General features: G+C 40.9%; 1 protein-coding gene across 1 annotated transcript in view; it reads left to right on the top strand.

Annotated features, from left to right (window-relative positions):
* Positions 1 to 17,154: 17,154 nt before the first annotated feature.
* Positions 17,155 to 20,551, top strand: part of FAM149A (family with sequence similarity 149 member A) — a 35,688-nt gene continuing 32,291 nt past the window's right edge. Inside the window, exon 1 of the mRNA XM_018565287.1 lies at positions 17,155 to 17,308. Coding sequence (XP_018420789.1) covers positions 17,199 to 17,308 — 110 coding nt within the window. The 5' untranslated portion in view covers positions 17,155 to 17,198. The remainder of the gene's footprint in view (positions 17,309 to 20,551) is intronic.

The following is a 20,551-nucleotide window of genomic DNA, read 5'->3' as shown; positions in this document are numbered from 1 at the left end:
TTGATATGTAGTTAGAGACCACTAGAGTCAGCATAAATATATGTTTCCATTCTTACTTTGCAAGAGAGAGACCTACAGTGGGCTGTTTCCCCAAATTGTACTTGTAGAGTACTTGTACTTGTAGAGTATGCATTAATTGAATTATGAGACAACCTAAGTTGATAGAGCCTTGAGATGAGATTGTGGAATTTTACTCAGGAAAAGTTTCTCAAATGATGTGGGGAGTCTGCTGTAAGATGAGTAGTGCTTGGGTGTAATGAGGTGGTGTCTTAGTTTGGTCACATATCTGACCAAAGGAGCAAATGTGTCACCAGCACACCTATGGATACTCATACAACGTCTATATTGACATTCATTCAGCATATGAGAAGGAAGCAATGTTTTCAGAACTTGCAGGGTCCCGTCATAAGGCAAAATGTGATAATAGTTGAAAACAACAAACTATTTTATATATCCAAGTAAAACAGCATGATATCAATAAAAATACTTGCCTCCACCTTCTCTATGACAACACATTTATGCATTATGCTGGAAATAATTCAGGCAGGCAGAGTCCTCCATCTCAGGGCTGCACAGCAATGGTGGAAGTGAGTGGAGCCACAATCATGAACACTGCCTGTGGGTGACTTCAGTGACCATGTGGCTGTTGGCATGAGAAGAGCACTCTGACATCATTATAATGATGTGTTCTAGAGTGTTGTTTTCACCTATTGTCACATTTTGCCTGATGAGTGACCCTACAAGATCTCAGAATTCTTCTTTCTGATTAACGTCAACAAAGGCATTGTTCAATGAAGATCCATAGCTTGAGGTAAAACTACCAAGGTATCTGATTTGGTTCCAGCAGTATGTTACTGGTTTCTCTGTTCTAGAAACTTACTGCCAGGAAAGAAAAATTGGGCAATATGTCCAGTCTGTTTTGGCCATGTGTGAAGAAAGTTTGGAGCATGCCTGGAGCAAAGTCTGTGTTCTCTCTTATAGGCATCATAGGACCTGGTTGTGATGATGGGGCAATTTTTTCTAAATAGTGGCAAAGATTTGTAGTGTTAGGCCTATCCGATGCACCTAATACACTGTGGGAGCCCTGTCTGGGTTCTGTAGGGAAGGAATTGCAGAGATAGTTATAACACAACCTAGCCTTTTTGGAGGCTGTGGAAGTTGAAAAGCTTCAATTCTAGAGAGTTGGCTAGCCCAATAATACTTGTGAATGTCTGTACCTCCCTTGGAAATTTGTGCAGTTAAAGTCTCCAGGCTAGACAGCCCATCTATCCTCTGCTCTTTTCTACAATAGAGCAACCTGCCTAAACTGGAAAAAAAATAGAATGCACATCTCTTCAGAATCATTTCTACTTCCAAATTCACCCAAGCCCTCTCCTAAAGGAAGCTGGGAAATGTCCTGGACCTTCATAAACCAATATCACAAAGCGTTCTCTCCCATCATTGCCTCCCATTTTACTTAAGCCTTCAACTCAATCAACTCTGGATTCCTCTTGCCCACTTTTTAGAAGACCAAACTTCCCTGATCCACAAACAAGATAAAGACACATTTTCCTGCTCCAACTATCATCTCATATACTTACTGAATGCTGAATGCTGACCTAAAAGATCTTTGTGAATATTATTGCCAATTGGTTAGTACCCTTTCTTCCGCATCTAGTCAGCTTAGAGCGGGAGACATTACCCCTAGAAAATAAGGTCATGATAACACAAATAAAGAATTACACATGATCCATTATTTGCATAGGCGGCACGTCAAGGGCCTTCTCCTGTCTATGGACATAGAGAAGGCCTTCGATAGGGTGGCTGGACTAAATGAACCAAGTGTTTCTGGCTTTGGGTTTCCAACCACGTATGTTGTCATTGTGTCCCTGTATTCCACACTCAAAGCTAGAATCTGAACTAACAAGTTTTATATATGGTCACCATGCTGAGGACATTTTTCCTCACGTCCCAATGAAGGCATAGGTAGCAAAAAAATGTATTGTCAGAATTTCTAGCCCTTTCTCATCCTATTAAAAAATGTTTTTCTTCCAGGGAACACTACAAGCAATAAAAACCTGACAGAAGCTCAAACCCTTCCATGCTCTATCAAAAAAAAATTACTGAAGTTTAGTTTTAATAATAATTTTCCTGTCAATAAAGTCAAGTGGTTTAAATAACTCTCTGCAATATTACATCTCCTTGAGCTCAGTTTCCATAGCTGTTGAAAGTTCTGCTCTTGCCATGGCATTCTAGGGGCATGTTCACACATACTGCGGTGACCTACATTGTACAGAACCAGATCAATGTATGTCACTGCAAAGACACTCAGAAAACAATTGTTTTTGATGTGTCCCATTCACACCACAACATGGGTGTGATGGGTGGTGTGGTGCGATAAAATACAAACATGCTGTAAATGGTGACAGCTTCAGCAGCGTGCAATACAACGCACACTGCCAGAGCTGCTACAGTGCACTAGCCCATCCACTAGAATGCAGCATTTTAGCGGAGGGGCTAGTGTGAACAGGCCCTTAGTATTGTGAATAATCCAACACAGAGAGTTCCACCCCCTTGTAACAACTGTGCAGCAGTTAATGATTAGAAAGATTTAATAGATTTTGCTTTTAATAGATTATTGTGGATTTTAATTATTATTACTTTTATTATACATTTTAAAGCAGAACCCAAGAGTCACTATCTCTATTGATGCCCCTAAAATCGACAATAATATCAGTGAATGAAAGCACTTCCTTTTTTTGGAACCCACTTTGCTTTAAAGGCTGTTTACTTTTCTGAACATTCTCCCCACAGGCTGCTGCTGTTTTTGAATTGTGCATTATTTTTTTTCCGAAAAGCTGGACTTTGCCTTTGAGTCAGTAAGATGCAGGTAAATTGAAGGCAGGCAGTAATACAAACCCTAACACTGGTATCAATTGTTTCTCTATTAGCATGTGTGACTGGGCTATGTTTCTCCCTTTCTACTACTAACTGGTGCCCTGCATACAGTATAGCAAGTTTATGATCTGTAGGCTCCTACAGAAAAGACAACTTTTATTAGAGTTGCTCTGGGGAAATTGCTTTATCTTTCCAAGGAAACTATGACTTATAGTCTGAATAGTACTGATTCTAGTTGTCGAGTGCTGAAAAAAAATTAATTTGCATTTTAGCGTTTCAGCAAGCACAAAAAAATCCTCCAAAAAACCTTCACTATAATATATATTTGCATGTATTTACAGCATGGTAATGCCAATTTATACTTCACTTTTGGCTGAATCTGGAGTTTTGCTTTAACATTTTTTAACAATGCAATCCTCTGTAAAATTAATTTAGAAGAAATAATTACATTTTTAAATACATTTGGATAATGTCCTTTACTCCTAGTATTTAAAGTTAATTGTTTGCTAAATACCTTAAAAGATAAAAAGATAATGTGGAAATGTTTTATTTATTTATTCTTTTTTTTTTAAACTTAAAATATTAGAGATGCCTATCGTCTTTCACATTTAGAAGTGACAGTGAACTGCCATTTTCAAGATTTAATGTAAAGTAAAAACTGAATTTGATTGTCTTTAAATATCAGGAAGTTTCTGGTCACAAAGGGAAATACTTTGATCTTTGCAAAATCGCTGTAGAGGTAGTGTCATAGTATTTATGAAGAGATGTCCTTTTTCCATCTCAGTGCTTACACATGCTTGGTTTTTAAGACAAGCCATTTTGTCTCCTTTCAACCATTGAACAATTTTTTTTTGCTGTGCCAGAAAGACTTTTCTGTGTTGTATTATATAAATGTAATGAACTAATGAGACAGAACAAATGCAGTAAAAAATTTCAACCAAGTGCTACCACAGTTTTTTTGTGTATGATATGTCTAGCGAGCATCATTTATTTTATGCATGAAAATAATGACTACTTTATTTTTAATAATCGTTTTTATGGTTTAAGGGTTTATGACAAGGGTCTGACAAAAAAATGAAAATGACTAAAAGATTTTACAGGGGTTTTCAGTTTACAATTTTCCAGTATAAGGTTACAATTTTTAATTGCTTTTTTAGTTCCTCTACCTACCGATGTATTGAACATTTTGATGAATCAAAATATAAAAACTGCAAGTGGTACAGGATATAGATTTCCATGCCTTTTGTCTCCCTGTATCTGAGATCACGTGTAGTACATTATATTTTTCCTACATTGTTGGGCAGTTTTACGTTGCCTTAAATTCTGGTGACTTAGAAGACCAATCTCATTTATTATGGCTTTACCTCTCACACACCAGAACTAATCTGGTGTATAAATTCTCATACTGGGGAATTTGGACGAGCGAATCAACCTGGGTTCAATATGTGGGCCATTTGTCAAACTTATTGTAGAATTCTGGTATTTGAGAACTTTATTCCAAACCCCACTGAAGTAACTGGGGGGAAGGACGAATCTTGAAAAACAATTCTGGCAATTTTTAAGGCTAATCTGCAAAGTGTTGTAAAACAAAGGGCATGGGAAGATGGACTCTGACATGGGGAACATGTACCAAAATAATAATAAATAGCTTACAGTGGAGAGAGGGTCCCCTTTTTATGCAACTTTGAAGGAGAAACTCCATCCCTTTCCAAAACATGCTTTGGATATTGCTTTAATTTGTTGCTGGTTTGCTGGTTTGCTGGTTTGCTGGTTTGGAATTGTACAATTCATACAGACAGCATCCTCGACATCAAATTCTGGCATCACCTATTTTGCATGAGTAACTCATTTGTTTAAGTTTCATATTTACCTTTGCTTAAACAAAGCACCAGAACTCCAATCTGATTCATTTATAAAAAAACAAAACACTTTTTTGGGCTAGTTTTAGCTACACCTGAATTTTTAATCTAGCCATAAAAGGCCTCAATAGAACAGTTTTTAGGCACTTGGCACATGCTGCATTTTCAAAGGGACAAACAGCATGCTGATTTATAGTGTGAAAATGCACATTTAAGTGTATATATTTCACAGAAAAGGAAGAAATACTGTATAAATTTAAAAAAACAGTCTTTCAGCCCTTAGCACAGGCCAAATTTTTATAAAGTCACTCAGCATGCAGCTTTTTAAACCAAACATGCACACTAAAGTTTGTATAAGTCTCATAATATTATTATTATTATACAGGATTTATATAGCACCAACAGTTTGCGCAGCGCTTTACAATATAAGGAATACATTACAAGCACAATACAATTCAAGACAAGATGGTAATGAGGGCCCTGTCCCTGATGGCTTACAATCTAAAAGGGAGAACAAGTGATACATGAGGAGGTAGCTATGTGGAGATGAATTGTTTGAGAATAAAGGACTACTTACTCCATTCTCAGTGTGTAGACATTTAACCTATGCCACATTTTCCAAAGGACACATAGCATACAGCTTTTAAGCCAAATATGCACATTAAAGTGTATATATTTCACAGACTAAAGGAATACATATGGTAGAGACTTTATAAACAGTATTTAAACCCCGAGCATAAGTTGCATTTTTCAAAATGACACACTGCATGCAATTTTACAGCCCAAAAATGCACATTAAAGTGTATATATTTCACAGAAAAAGGAAAAGAATAAGGTACGGACTTAATAAACAGTATTTAAACCCCAACCGTAGTATGCAATTTTAAAATGACACAAAGCATGTCGTTTTTAAGACACAAAAAGCACAATAAAATGTATTTATTTCACAGAAAAGGTAGGAATGCTGCACTTACTTCATAAGCCCTTATTAAAACCCTTAGAGTTGAGCACCTTCTCAACAGGACACATAACATGAAACGTTTCTGCCCAAAAGCACAAATGAAAGTGTATATATTTTATAGAATAAAATAATGCATACAGTATAGCCTCCATAAACACTATTTAAACAGTTGGAGTAGGCCGCATTTGGAACTGGAGAACAACAGTCAGCTTTTAATCCAAAAATCATCTTTTGAATGTTTTGGTTTCACAGAGAAAAGCCAGCAAGATATTGCACAATATCTAAGAACCTACAAGGCTGGAGTTTAACTAGCTGATGATCATCAGCTTCTTCTCTCTCGCTATAGCAGCCAGATGACTGACAGGTTGTGCCATATAACCGATTGGTGGCTATAGAGCCGTCGATCGTTGAACCTGGCCTTGGGGCGGCAGGTGGAGTAAATCCGGCCCTGTCTGTCCTTGAACTTCAGTCATAAGACATGACAATAAACCGAGAAAGACAAGACATGAAGACCTGTGAGATATCAGTGTATTCCCTGTGCAACAGTGACATCCAGTGTTGATATGGAGAATGACATGTCTATGAATTTACGCGTGATTTTCTAAATGCATTGAACCAAGAGAAAACCAAGAGAAAAACTTGTCATCATTGAAGACAGCATTATTTTTCTTTATGATTATTATTATTATACAGGAATTATATAGTGCCAACAGTTTGCACAGTGCTTTACAATATAAGGAAGACATTACAATCAAAATACAATTCAAGACGGGATAAAATGACAAAATAGAACATCAGGCAACATCCAGGGACATCTGCATTTGTGACCCATACCTGACTGAGATATGGGTCTATCTTTATGGCTAATCTGCACACATAGACATCAATTTATTAAAAATGAGTTGTACGAATGTATAAGCATTCACGCAAACTATACAAATAATACCCTTGGGTATGTTTTTTATTATGTGCATTTAATTTTCTGATATTTAAGTTGTCTTTCAAAGGGAGAATGTAACATTCCGTAATGCTACAAGAACATTGGATCCAAAGAGAAAATAGTCTAAAATATTTGCCTATGAGCATTCAACAAAAGAGAGAATAGCCTAAAATAAGGATAGGCAACTTCCGTACTCCTATGGAGTAAACACAAGGGGGCGCCTTTCCTGGTGCAGGTCAATTTTATTTCAATAAGCATGAGATAAGAACAAAAGACGTACTCACAAACGTAAGAAGAATCATAAGCTGACAGGCAGTGTGTATCCACGTTCTGATGAAGGGGGCGTGCCCCGGAAACGCGCGTTAACGTCACCAGCATACAGGAATCATCCAGTGGATACACACTGCCTGTCAGCTTATGATTCTTCTTACGTTTGTGAGTACGTCTTTTGTTCTTATCTCATGCTTATTGAAATAAAATTGACCTGCACCAGGAAAGGCGCCCCCTTGTGTTTACTCCATAGATCTACAGCTTTCCCGGCTTTCTTTTGGGGCAGCATCTTGCAGTGTGCCTAGGAGGAATTCTCAGGAATTCTCTTGAGAAGTGACAAGTTTGTGGCGCATCACTGCTTTTTACTGAACTTCCGTACTCCAGCTGTGGAGTCCTGTAACCTGCTTCTGTTCCGGAGTCCTGTAACCTGCTTCTGTTCCCGAGTCCTGTAACCTGCTTCTGTTCCCGAGTCCTTTAACCTGCTTCTGTTCCCGAGTCCTGTAACCTGCTTCTGTTCCCGAGTCCTGTTGCCCTGCTCCCCAGGTTTTCCTGCCCTGTTATACCCTGTGTGGGTATTCTGTGGTTTGCTCATAGTTTTGATTACTTTATGTTATCCATTTGTAGGTGCTTGGTTTGTGTTATGTTTTGCTCCTTATAATAAACGGTATATCATACATTCTGCCTTGTCCTGTGTGGTCACACGTGTTTGGTCTACCTGTGTGGGTACCTGCGCAGGTGTGGGGTCACCTGTGCCGGTATCCCTGACAAGAATAGACTAGCCGAAATCTGTAGACTATGAAGACACAACCAGAAGAGAAAATAGCCTAAAACAATAGCCTGAGATCCTTCAATCAGAAGGTATAATACCTTTCGATTTTCCCCACTTGCCCGATAGCCATAGCTTTATACATCGTGCGAAAATCCCCAAAACCCATGAACAAATATTATGTCTATCTGGTTATCCATTGTTTGAATCTGGGGTTACCTACTATTTGAATCTCTAGAAACTAGATTCTAAGCTAAAGAAGTTTCTTCTCCCCTTAGCATTTTGCTCGTATGGAACTAGAACTATATGTTGTCATGAGATAACGTAATCATATTACCTATTATATTTATAGTGAACAGCTAAGGATACCATTAGATGTATGTGCACTTGCAGCAGCAGTTGTCTGTATTTGGCTTTTACCACTAGAATTCTTAGGAATTATTTCCTGAGATAATAAAACCTCATTCATATTATTTAGATAGAATTGTGAATACAGCAGCCATTTCAAGGATCTCAAAGATTCCCTAGTTGACTGTTACTGATACCAAACCTTTGTGTGGCTTGTTTTTACCCCCTACAGCCTCCATGGCATGCGGATTCCCTCTGCCATGATATCAGATGTTTGCGACTGATGATGTATATTTTCATAATTATATGTTTATGTATTTAACATTGAAATATATTACTGTTGTTATTGTACAATTCCCATATGTTCTGAAGAAGCAAGCATAGTTCTGCGAAACACATTAAGACTACAACTGTCCTACTACTAATTATCGGCATACTCTAGCAGGATTGGCACCTTTACAAAATGCAAAAGCTATGCAGTAGAAAGTGCACTGGGTATATACTGCATGTGAGATAGTGTATAACCTTCCTATCCATGCGAATGTATAACTATTAAAAATGCATTCAAATACCCTAACTATTAACAAAAATGTATCTTATTTGTGTATTAGTCGGCTGTAAATCCTCAAATCATATCTGAATTTGTGCTGACACTGTCCTTCCGTCTGGAGCGGTGACTACTCTTGTTCCCTATGGTCCCTGTGTGTGTTTTAAAGAAGCCACCGCTCCAAGCTTGTTCCTGAATATAGAAGGAAGGAAGGGGGAGAAGAGGGGAGCAGGAAACAGGAGAGTGATTTGCCTTGTGATGGACTACAATTTTACATTTAGTTTACTAACTGAAGTGAGCTTGGATTGGTGGCTACTTTACAACACACACAGTCATGGGGAACAAAAGTAGCCACCCTCCAGAAGGAAGGACAGTGTCAGCACTAATTCAGAGATGATTTGAGGATCTACAGTTGAGTGATATATAAATAAGTTACAATTTTGTTAATAGTTAAGGTACTTGAATGCATTTTTAAGATTTAACTCTTGAGTTTAGTGTCACTCTAAATATGATGGCTCTATACTATTGACACCTTAAAAGTCCCACTATTGTTTACTGCTCTTGGGGAAAACCAGAGCTGTTTTAAACAATATGGGAAAAGGAACTGCTGTCTGGGCCTAGTGGAGCAGAGGGCACACCAGACCGAAGACCATAACTAGCCCTGAGAAAGTCTCTATTATATTGATGAAAAAGTATCGGTAATTGGTATCGGCAAGTACATGAGGGGATGTACTTGTACTTGTACTTGGGCCTGAAAAAGTGGCATCGGGACATCCCTAATTGAGGGTACCACTTTTAGGGCAGGAGAAGTCTTTTTTGATAAAATAATTGTCCAATTTTTTAAGTATGCGGGGCAACCCTCCCCCAACCACTAGAACACCGATATCAATAATCCAACTGTACATGCAAGCCTTTCAGCTTTAGGAATGATACAATTTCCTCATATTGAGAGGATATGTATGTATATTTGATCACTGAGATCTGCTAAAGTAGGAGTCACTCACATTTAAAGCCTAATGGGAGACACAGACATAGATGCTCGGTTGGAGACACTGTACTAATAGCCTCCATTTCCAAAGTCTTACCACTGCCATCCTGCTATACCTGTTACACAGCATGATTAAATTTGACTGTGCAGTCCTGTAGGCACTGTACTTTGATCCAATGTACTCAGTAATCAGCACTCAGAAACAGACACACCCCTTCTATCCTCTGCAATACGAGTCTGTGTAAGACACTTGTGCTGATAGGTTTGGCTGTTATTCATCTGTGCCAAAATAGAACAGTGGAGCTGGAGGCAAGGTGTCCATTTTTACTAACTAAAAAAAGGTATTTTTATGGACATTTTCAGTAGGGCTGCAGCTAACGATTAATTTCACAATTGATTCGTTGCCCGATTATTTTTTCAACTAATCGATTGGTTGCATTAAAAATAAATCTCTCTCTCTCCTCCCCCCAACCAACTAACAGATGATGAGAATAGTTGCCAACTATGTAAAAAAAATCATCAATGCTTTTCCTGACACCTCACCCACAAAAGGGCACTGGAGAGAGAGCTATAGACACACAATCTATGTGTAACCACTGCTACTATGACATTGTTCAACAAACCCTGGAGCCTCTTCTCCTCTCGTTGTCTTTGTCTCTTGCTTATATATGTTGACAGAATGAAAAAATTGGGTGGGCACTCATGAAATGCTTCTATCAGAACCACAAGTTTTCGTTGCTCTGCATATAAATAAAAGCCTTCAATTGCCATTATTCCTCTTCTACAGACAGTTCAGGCATCATTATAATTTAACACTGCAGCTGATAGTAATTGACTACATGATACCAACTGATTAGGAGTTTGCCTTTGTGGATATTAGCAGTACAGTGCTGAAAGGGAATACTACAGAATCACAGTGATCACTCCCAGGAGTACCCAAATGTTCCAGACATGTTCTTGAGCTAGCATAGACATATTTTTAAATATGGTTCCACAAACATGTCTGAGCATGCATGTTTATGACTATGAAGGGAGATGGGGAGAGCAGAAAGACATTCCTGGCATACAGTAGGTTAATCTTGGTGCAGATAACAATGATCAACTTAAAAAAAAAGCAATACAGTTGCCCCCCCTAAAGAAAAAAAACAAGATTACTTAGCTTCAGAGGTTTTGGGAAGTCTGTTGAGCTGGCCATAATTTACTTAAATTTCCTCAGATTCCTGCTGAATGGGCAAAATTCAGGCTTTGATGACCTTGTCGGCACAATCCGGTTAAACAAAATTTGATTTTTCAATAGACTTTTGTAAAAGGAGCTGGGTAGAAAATTGTCAGATAAACAGTGACTGCAACCAGTCAGTCCAATCAACAGTTCCTGCCAGCTGCTAAAAAATAATCATTGTTAATTATTGATAATTATTTATAATTCATGATAGTTCTAAATTTAGTAACTTTTATCCAAAATGAGCAGCGGAAACAAAAAGAAATACAGTTCTCGTCAACTTGGTATTGTAGTCGAATTATGAACTAGATGAAAGTAATGTTCCAACAATCTATTCAACAAGAATGATAAATTCCAAGTAATGATAGGGTTTCAGGACAGTGGTGGTTCACCTACAACCAAAGAACTAAGAATTAGAGAGGACCTCCCCTAAGCTCCTGCCTGCTATTTTCCCAACAGCTAAGCAAATGCCCATAACTACCCAAGATGGGTGACTGAATCAGAGACAGGTTTCTGACAAGCAGGCTACTTCTACACGAAGTTCCCCAATAGTCGCTCACTTCCAAGGTCCCCAGGCTTCCTCTGGTAGCATGTTCCAAATGTAGAGACAAGGTTTCCTCCAGAATCTAACTTACCCTCACAGATGGGGTCCTGTCCCCAACGATTCTCCTAAGTAAAGGGCTCCCTTATGACACAGATCGTGCCTTATATTTCACGTCTGCATCCAAGATGGTCACCTAGATCTCATGGGAACTCCAGGTCCAGTCAGGACCAAGACTACATCAAGATGGGTGTCCTCAGTTGAGAGCAACCTACCTCTATGCCAGATTCCCCCTAGCAGCAATGTCAAAGCGGCTGTCACCTGACAACTTGGTTGACATTCCCAACTGTAGAAACACCTGCCAGACTAATACTCCACCCACACACACTACAAATGAGGGTAATAATAGGGGGCCAGACCAACCCACTTCTACGTGTAGATATCAAGGGTATGGGATGTACCAGACATTCTATCCTGAATGTGCAAACAGGCAAACTGTAGTCTCAATAACTGCATTGTATGGCCAAAAATCTAGAATAAGGTGTCAGGGTACTAGGGGGCTTACCTCTCCTCGGGGTGGCCATGTGCGGCGGGGGGCACGGGTTCCACTTCCTGGCAGGACCCCTGGTACCAGGATTGCGGGTACGCATGCACGACAAGTGCGCGGTGGACAGGCTGCGCGTGCAGGCACGGGGACGTGCGCGTAGTGCACTTGTTACTGGTGTCAGGTGTGATTCTTGCTGGGGGAGGTTCCCAGCACACATCCTCTGCCCCTCTCTCGCCATTGGCTCTTGATGGAGAGGCTACCTGGTTGCCTCGGTAGCCGGGGAGTGGTCTCAATCCTCCACTGAGTATAAAAGCCCAGTCAGAGCCCTGGCTCATTGCTGAGTTATTCTATCCCTATGGTGTGATCTCCCAGCTCCCTGTGCCTTGAACCTGTCTTTATTCCTGAACCTCTGCTTGGACTCTTGATTACCGACCCTTTGGCTTACCCTTCCGTTACTGAAACTAGCTGCCTGCCTCGACCCGGATTGGACCTTACTATTCTTCTTGGATTTTTCCTGTGTACCACGACCTCGGACTTTGGCTTGCCGCCCCTGCCAAGGGGTTCCACTCACGGCCCAGCCGTACCCCCCTGACATAAGGAAAGAGCAGGTCAAATATCTTGGTTGAGTATGGCTGATAGAAATCAAACTATTATTATTGTTATTACTGTGTTATGCTTGTTTTGTGAACATCTGTGCAGTTTCTCTTGGGGATGTTATAGACTATGGCACCAATTAATTCATCCTGTGTGCCTTGTCCCCAGACACTTAGTCTATTGTCTCTTATGTTACTGAAAGTTAGCATTTCAGGAAAGATGCAAAATCTCCACATGTAAATAGATCATCAATGAAGATTAGATCACATTATGATATCTTCACTTAATAAATAAAAAAGGGAAGCACAAATCACACTGGCAGATGCTACAGGTGGAAATAAAACATGGATTCATGATCATGTTCCCAGTGGTTCGAGCAGCAATGGCAGCTTCCAGGTCCCCCCAGCGCAGGTTTCCTTTAGGAAAACATTAGAAAGCCTTATAACAGTGCTAAACATTTTTGTAAGTACATTTCAGAGTTTATTTTTAAGTATTTATTACCAGTATTTATATAGTGTCATCAATTTACTACTGCATAGTCACATCAGTCCCTGCCCTCAAGGAGCTTACAATTTAGGGTCCCTATTGCACAACATACATCACCTCTTTGGAGGGTGGGAGGAAACCCACACAAGCACGGGGAAAACATTCAAACTCCATGCAGATAGTGTGCTGACCAAGAATCAAACCTGGGACCCTCATTGATGCAAGACAGACATGCTAACCACTAAGCCAGAACCCCTATGAGAGTTTATGTCAGCCCTCTGTTGATGCAGAGAGCAGCTTTTTTGTGCTGACACCAGCGCCGATCTTTGCTTTAATACACTATAAATGATGGGTGCCATGGTGATGCGCTCTTCGGGGGTGGGACCATGACACCCGTCCATCATATGTCCTCAGTCACTAGACATCATCATTCAACCTGGAAAACTGAGGATATCTTGTGGTAGAACAGAAGTAATATAGGCACAACTCTGAATAAAAGCTGAATATTGTAGCCTGAGCGGCTTTTTTATTTTTTCCCATCCTGCGGGCCCATTTAACTAAAAAAACAAATCCTGTAGCAGAATAAAAGTAATGCAGGGGATTAAAACTGAACTCCAGACTGGAAAAAAAGTTATCCTTCTGCACTACAGGATCTGTGAAATGCTTTTTTTGTCTTGGGGTGATGAATAAGTTGAATTGCTAACTGTATTCCTCGCTCCTCCGGCAGCTGGCGCTCTACGACATTCCCTAGATGTGGACGGTCCCTCAGCATCTTCACATACAATGCAAAACCGCTGCTCCTGCATTGTACATGATGATGAAGAATAGATGTAAGCGGCCGGGCAATGGAGAGGACCTCCTTCGGGTACCGGTCTTACAAAGAGGAGGCCTGTGGGAGGGAGGAATAAGTATTTCACCTTATTCATTGTCCCCTACACAAAATGAGAATTTAACCCTTGAAGTGCTGCGGTAGCCCCCTGCAGGGGTAACTTTTTCCAGCCTGGAGTTTAGCTTTAAAGGAGGATACTGTGACTTATGCTGATCTTTTATTTTTGACGTTGCCTGGGGGCTTCTAGAAAAAAAGAAAACTGTCTGGAGTTGGGCTTTGTATGTAAAGTAAAAAAAATAAAATGTTTGAGGTTTAGTTGAACTTTAAGGTGCTGATTTTGAAAGTGTCTGCCTATCATATAGCTGGATGAATGTTATTTGCAGGGCATTACTTGCACTAGATGGAGGTGAGGGGCATAAGAATTTGCTTTGCTCTTTGGCTCCATCTAGTGGCAGTAATGCGGTGTGAACGTTGTTATTATGAACAACGAATCAGCCCTATAGTGTAACATACTGCTGATCTGCATTCCTGATGTATCAAGATCAAGAATATTATTATTATCACAGGTATTTATATAGTTCCCTCAATTTACGCATTGCTTGACATGATAATAATTTAAAACATTTTATGAAATATTAAGGGTAGAGGTGATACTGTGTGACAATGTACTTTTTTTAGATTTAGTCTAAAGTTGCCCACATACCTTGCGATAATCGTACGATAATTGCAGGAAATCCCGCGATCGTACGATTATCGCAAGGTGTATGGAAGGCGTGCCACCTGTGCTACTGTAAGGTCGCACAACTTTTATCTTAGGAACATGTTCGAAAACCCGCCGAGAATCGTACGATTGTCGGCGTGTGTGTAGCATGTTCGTAAGCTAAAAGCCGCACGGGCCGGTGTTGCGCAAGCGCACACTGCCCTTTCAGCATTGCAGTCATCGGAATCCCGCCCCTCAGCGAGGCGGACTTGTGATGATCGCAAGTACGATCTGCCTGTCCAAGATGGGCAGATCGTACGTTTTTTTAATTACTTTACAACCATCGCAAGACTTTTGTAAGGTGTGTGCCCAGCATAAAGGTGCCCATACACTACACGATTTACATGGTGCCTCCGTGGTCGCTACAAGCACCCTATTACAGACATCATCTCCTAGGAGATCCGGTAAGGAGTGCAGGAAGATACACACAATTTTGCACAAGTACTTTCTGAGCCTGATGACGGGGACCCAACGTGGCCCCGAAAGTACTTGTGATTTTGAATGACCGTTGTCATTAAAATATATTGAATCTACTTTTGCTGCTGGTGACATCTTTTGGAATTACATACACTACACGATTCTCGTACGAGAATCGCGGGAAATCCCGCAATCGTACGAGAATCGTGCAGTGTGAATGAAGACGTGCGACCGTTTCTACTGTACGGTCGCACGTCTTTTGTCTAAGGAGCATGCTAGAAAACCAGCCGAAAATCTTACGATTTTCGGCTGGTTTGAATGATGCTCGGGAGACAAATGCTGAACACGCGCACACTGCCCGTTCAGCATTGCGGTCATCGCAAGCCCGCCCCTCAGCAGGGCAGGCTTGCGATGATCGCAAGTACGATCTGCCTGTCCAAGATGGGCAGATCGTACGTTTTTTTACTAAGGTCTTGCGATGGTTGTAAAGTGTATGGCCACCTTTAGATTTATGTTATTTTTTGGACAGGATAGGGACTTGATCGAAAAAAATGTCTCAAACTAAAGCAGATTCGTGTCAGCTGCTGGAGCTAATTTAGCAAATACTTTTAAGTGGCAAGCTAATCATTTCTTTCTCTTAGTGTTATATTTTTGATTTCAGTTTTGAATAGAAATACAATTACTGAATAAAAAAATTAAATGTAAAAAATAGATGAAAAAGGTGAAGTCAGCAAAAATAGTAATCAAAAATAAAGTAAATACTCAAAAAGCTTATTCAAACATGCCCGGAACCTGGATAAACAAAAAATTGGGGCTGAACACCAATGTAACCAAGCTAGGCTAAATAAGAGTAAATGTGCATTATCAATATATGGTGATAATGCAGGTTATAGTGAGACGAGATTAAAGCAATCAAAAAGCCCTCCAAATGAATCAGTTATTGCGTCCCGCATTTCTGACATTAAAAACCCTCCAAATTCTCGCACATTTTAGAAGTTCTCCTGAGCACTTCCTAAAGTATTGCAAAGATAACTCAGCTTTATACCCTCAAGCAAGGCTGTCCCTACCTTTTTCGCCGTCTGAGACGGGCAGGAGAAGGGGGCCGAGCTGTCAGCCGGGCTGGGGGGTGGTGTTGTCAGTCGTCCGGTGCTGCTGCCCCCCCCCCAATGAGATGCTGTCTGAGGAATACTGCCTCAGGCTTCCTCATTATAGGGATGCCCCTGCCCTTAGGTCATTAAATTTTTTTAACATTTTCTAATGTTGGTGTGCCTCGTGATTTTTTTCATGAAAAAAGTGTGCCTTTGCACAAAAAAAGGTTGAAAAACACTGATCTAAGCTGTCATCCAGGAGGTTCTCCACAAGCCTTTTTACAATTTAGAGACAATTCTCTTATGAAATCATTTAGAAATGAAACATAAACTAGTATAATAAATCTGTAGCTATAATGCACTAGAAATCAGGAATGTGACAGTTTAAAAGGTGCTGAAATTGATACATTTCCCCCCATTGAGAATCACAAAAAGAAGCACCAGCATTTTAAAAATTGCCTTGCACCAAGTTACTGGGATGTGAATGGGCACCATAGAGAATAATGCGATTTCCATTCCAGACGCAGGACATATCACGCTAATGTGAACGGGACTTAGAAACTCTCTGCACAATACATCTTCAATTACAAAGTAATATAATCATAAAGATAACATTGTGTGTGTAAAAAATAAAAAGAATTCTATCTATCTATCTATCTATCTATCTATCTATCTATCTATCTATCTATCTATCTATCTATCTACAAACATACAGGTACACCTTTACAAGCTGCTGTGAATTACTTTGCACAATGCCATGTGATTGGCACTTGATGATACACTTGTACTGCAGACATTACTATTTAGAAATACTGATCAGGATTTCCTCCATTCATTATGACATCATCATCAGAGGGTGGGATCATCTGCAATGATCGCTCTGTGTCTGCTACAAATCAGTAGTGACATTGGTGGTGGGGGATTGGAAGATATGACAGCTCAGGTATCGGAGTGTACTGATCCTGGGGACACCTCCCTCCTACAATCACATCTGTGTTAGACCACCACCGCCCATATATACAGGAGGAGGGGCGCCATTAACCCCTGCAGGGGCTGTCACCACACTCCCTCTTGGATCGCTCGGCTGGACGAGGTTTATGTTCCCTGGAAGGGAATGAGCAATCATTCACACTGTGCCCGAGCAGTCACCTGCCTGTGTCAATGCGAAAAGCTGCTGCCTACTCCTCATCCTCCGGCAGACTGAAGATCGCTGCTCGCCAGCAACAACAGCGCCATAATCTCAGCCCTGTCCCTGAACTGGTAGTGATCGGGTAAGTACATGGTGGGCATGGCGTATGGAAAAGACTGATTTCTGTGCTGGGGACTGAGAACAGACACGGTAGCTTCGCCGAGCACCACATTCTGAGCCTGGGCATTGAGATTGTTGGCAGAAGATAATATGGATATAACATACATAATTAGTGCATGCATATTGTGGACATGGCACACCTAAATAGGTGAATACATATTATGGGCATGGTATAAAAAGATTAGTGCATGCATAGTATGGGCATGACACACCGAGATAAGTGCATGCATAGTATGGGTATGGCATACAAAGATTGGTGCATGCATAGTATGGGTATGGCATACAAAGATTGGTGCATGCATAGTATGGGTATGGCATACAAAGATTGGTGCATGCATGGGCATGGCATACAAAGATTGGTGCATGCATAGTATGGGCATGGCATACAAAGATTGGTGCATGCATAGTATGGGCATGGCATACAAAGATTGGTGCATGCATTGTATGGGCATCTCATACAAAGATTAATGCATGCATAGTATGCACATGGCATTCAAAGATTGATGCATGCGTAGTAGTGGTATGGCAAACAAAGATTAATGCATGCATAGTATGGGCATGCTATACAAAGATTAGCGCATGCATAGTAAGGGCAAGCCGTACAAAGATCAGTATAAATAGAATGGGCATGGCATATAAGATCACTGCATGCATAGTATGGCTATGGCATACAAGATCAGTGCATGCATAGTGTAGGCATGGCATAGAAAGATTAGTGTATGCATAGTGTGGGCAGTGGGAATGATATATAGATATTACTGTCCTGAGCTTCGAGAGAAGAGACTCTGGCAGCTTCCAGCACCACATTCTGAGCCATTGGGTCATTGTCTGGGTCTGGGTCATTGTGTCCAGTGCATCTATAATGTGGGCATTGCGTAAAAAGATTAGTGCATGCATAGTGGGGGCAGTGGGCATGTCATCAAGGCATATAGTGATTGCTATTCTACTTGCTGGACTTTGGGAAAAGAGTCTCTTGCTGCTTTCAGAACCACATTCTGAGCTTTGGCAATCATTTACAGGTTGCAGTTGTGTGGTTTTGATTTAGAGAAAGGAGAAGTGCAGTGTTTGAGACTAGTGCATCGATAGTCTGGGCAATGGGTGGGATATATACACAGTAGGTATAGAAAAGAATCACCTCCTTTAAAATAATCACATTTTCTTGCTTTGCAGCCTAAAATGAAGACAGACACAGTTTTTGTTTTATTCAGCTGTATTTACTCAGTGCAACTTATAACATCCAAGTGAAAGATATACCGTATTTTGCGGTCCATAAGACCATAGGACGCAGGGAGGTCCAGTGCGCATTATGGAGCACTCGACAGACATTATCTTCTGTCATAGAAGCTGTGACAGAAGCTGCAGTTAGTGACCTCTGAGACAGGTGGCGCTGTAATTACAGCGCCACGGTCTCAATGATCATACAGAGCAGATGAAGAACGTCCGTTCTTCGTCTACTCTATGGTGATCTCGATCGCCGCCGCCGCTGCTCGGTTTTAATACGAGTGATCTCATTCGCTCACTCGTATTAAACGAGCAGTGGCTCCTACTACTGATCTCGATCGCCGCCGCCACCGCTCGGTTTTAATACGAGTGATCTCATTAGATCACTCGTATTTAATGAGCAGTGGCTCCTCCTACTCGCCCGGCGCCCGAAACTGCATGTCTCGGGCGTCGGGATTCGCTCCATAAGACGCAGGCACATTTTCCCCCTCCTTTTGGGGGGAAAAAAGTGCGTCTTATGGAGCGAAAAATACGGTAACACCAACATGTCAGAAAAAATAAAAATAAATCAAAAACAGAATCACTGAGTTGGAAAAAGGCTCGCCCCCATGTGTCAGTATTTTGTTGAGCCGCCGTTTGCTTTAATTACAGCCTTTAGTCTGTTGGGATATGTCTCTACTAACTTTGCACATTTAGACTTTGCAATATTTGCTCTCTCTTCTTTGCAGAACTGCTCAAGTTCAGTTAATTTTGATGGTGACCGTTTGTGAACTGCAGTCATTCTACAGATTTTCAATGGGGTTTAAGTCTGGGCTGTGACTAGGCCATGCAAGGGCATTCACCTTTTTCTCCTTCAACCACTGTGTGGTCATTCTTGCTGTGTGCTTTTGGGTCATTGGTAAACCTTCTTCCCATTGACAACTTTCTGCCAGAGGGCAGTAGATTTTCCTCAAGAATTTGACGGTATTTTGGCCCATCCATTTTTCCTTTTATCCTGACAAGTGCTCTAGTCCCTGCTGCAGAGAAACACCCACATAACAGGATAATGCCACCTACATGCTTTACTGTAGGAATGGTGTTATTTGGATGGTGATCTGTATTGGATTTCCGTCAGTCATATCGTTTGGTGTTGAGGCCAAACAATTCAATTTTAGTCTCATCTGACCATAACACCTTTTTTCCATGTGGCCTCAGAATCTTCAAGGTGCGTTTTGGCAAAGCTCAGTCGTGACTGCATGTGGCCTTTCTTGATGAGTGACTTTTTTTTCTTGCAACCCTCCCATACCAGCCAAATTTGTGGAGACTTTGTGATATTGTTGTCACATACACACAATGACCACTCTGTCATAAATTCCTGTAACTGCTTCAGAGTTGCAGGAGGCCTCTTGGTAGCCTCTCTGACCAGTTTCCTCCTGGCTCTTTCATCCAGTTTGGAGCGACGTCCTGATCCAGGGAGAGTCTGTGTTGTACCAAATACCTTCCACTTCTTAATAATAGACTTCACTGTGATTCTGGGCATTGATAAAGGCTTTGAAATGTTTTTGTATCCATCTCCTGACTTGTGCCTGTCCACAACTTTATCCCAGAGATCTTTTGACAGTGCCTTGCCATCCATAGTTGATTGTTTGCTTCAGTTGCACTACGAGGGACTGAAATGCTCCAGGAAAGCTTTTTTCATGCTGAGCCAATTTAAAATGACTCCCACAACTGATAACTGTTGAAAGTCAAATGGCTTTGTGTGCCATTTGAGAAGGTGATTAGCTACACCTGATTGAATTTACAAGTCATTGTTGGGGCCGGTTCACACCACAAAGTCTGCATTCCAGAGCGTTCTAGTCTAGTGCGATCTGCAAAAATACTGCAAGCGCTATTTTTGCAGATCACACTGGACCGGAACGCAGGCACTAATCTGCCTGCGTTACGGGTGCAGTCGATCGCACTGCGGGCGTGGCTGCGGTGCCATTGACTTCAATGCACCGCCATG

The sequence above is a fragment of the Nanorana parkeri genome, unplaced genomic scaffold, assembly GCF_000935625.1.
Source record: "Nanorana parkeri isolate BGI_ZX_2015 unplaced genomic scaffold, ASM93562v1 scaffold828, whole genome shotgun sequence".
Lineage (NCBI taxonomy): Eukaryota > Metazoa > Chordata > Amphibia > Anura > Dicroglossidae > Nanorana > Nanorana parkeri.
Note: the sequence above shows the minus strand (reverse complement) of the source record. Positions and strands in the feature narration are given on the sequence as shown.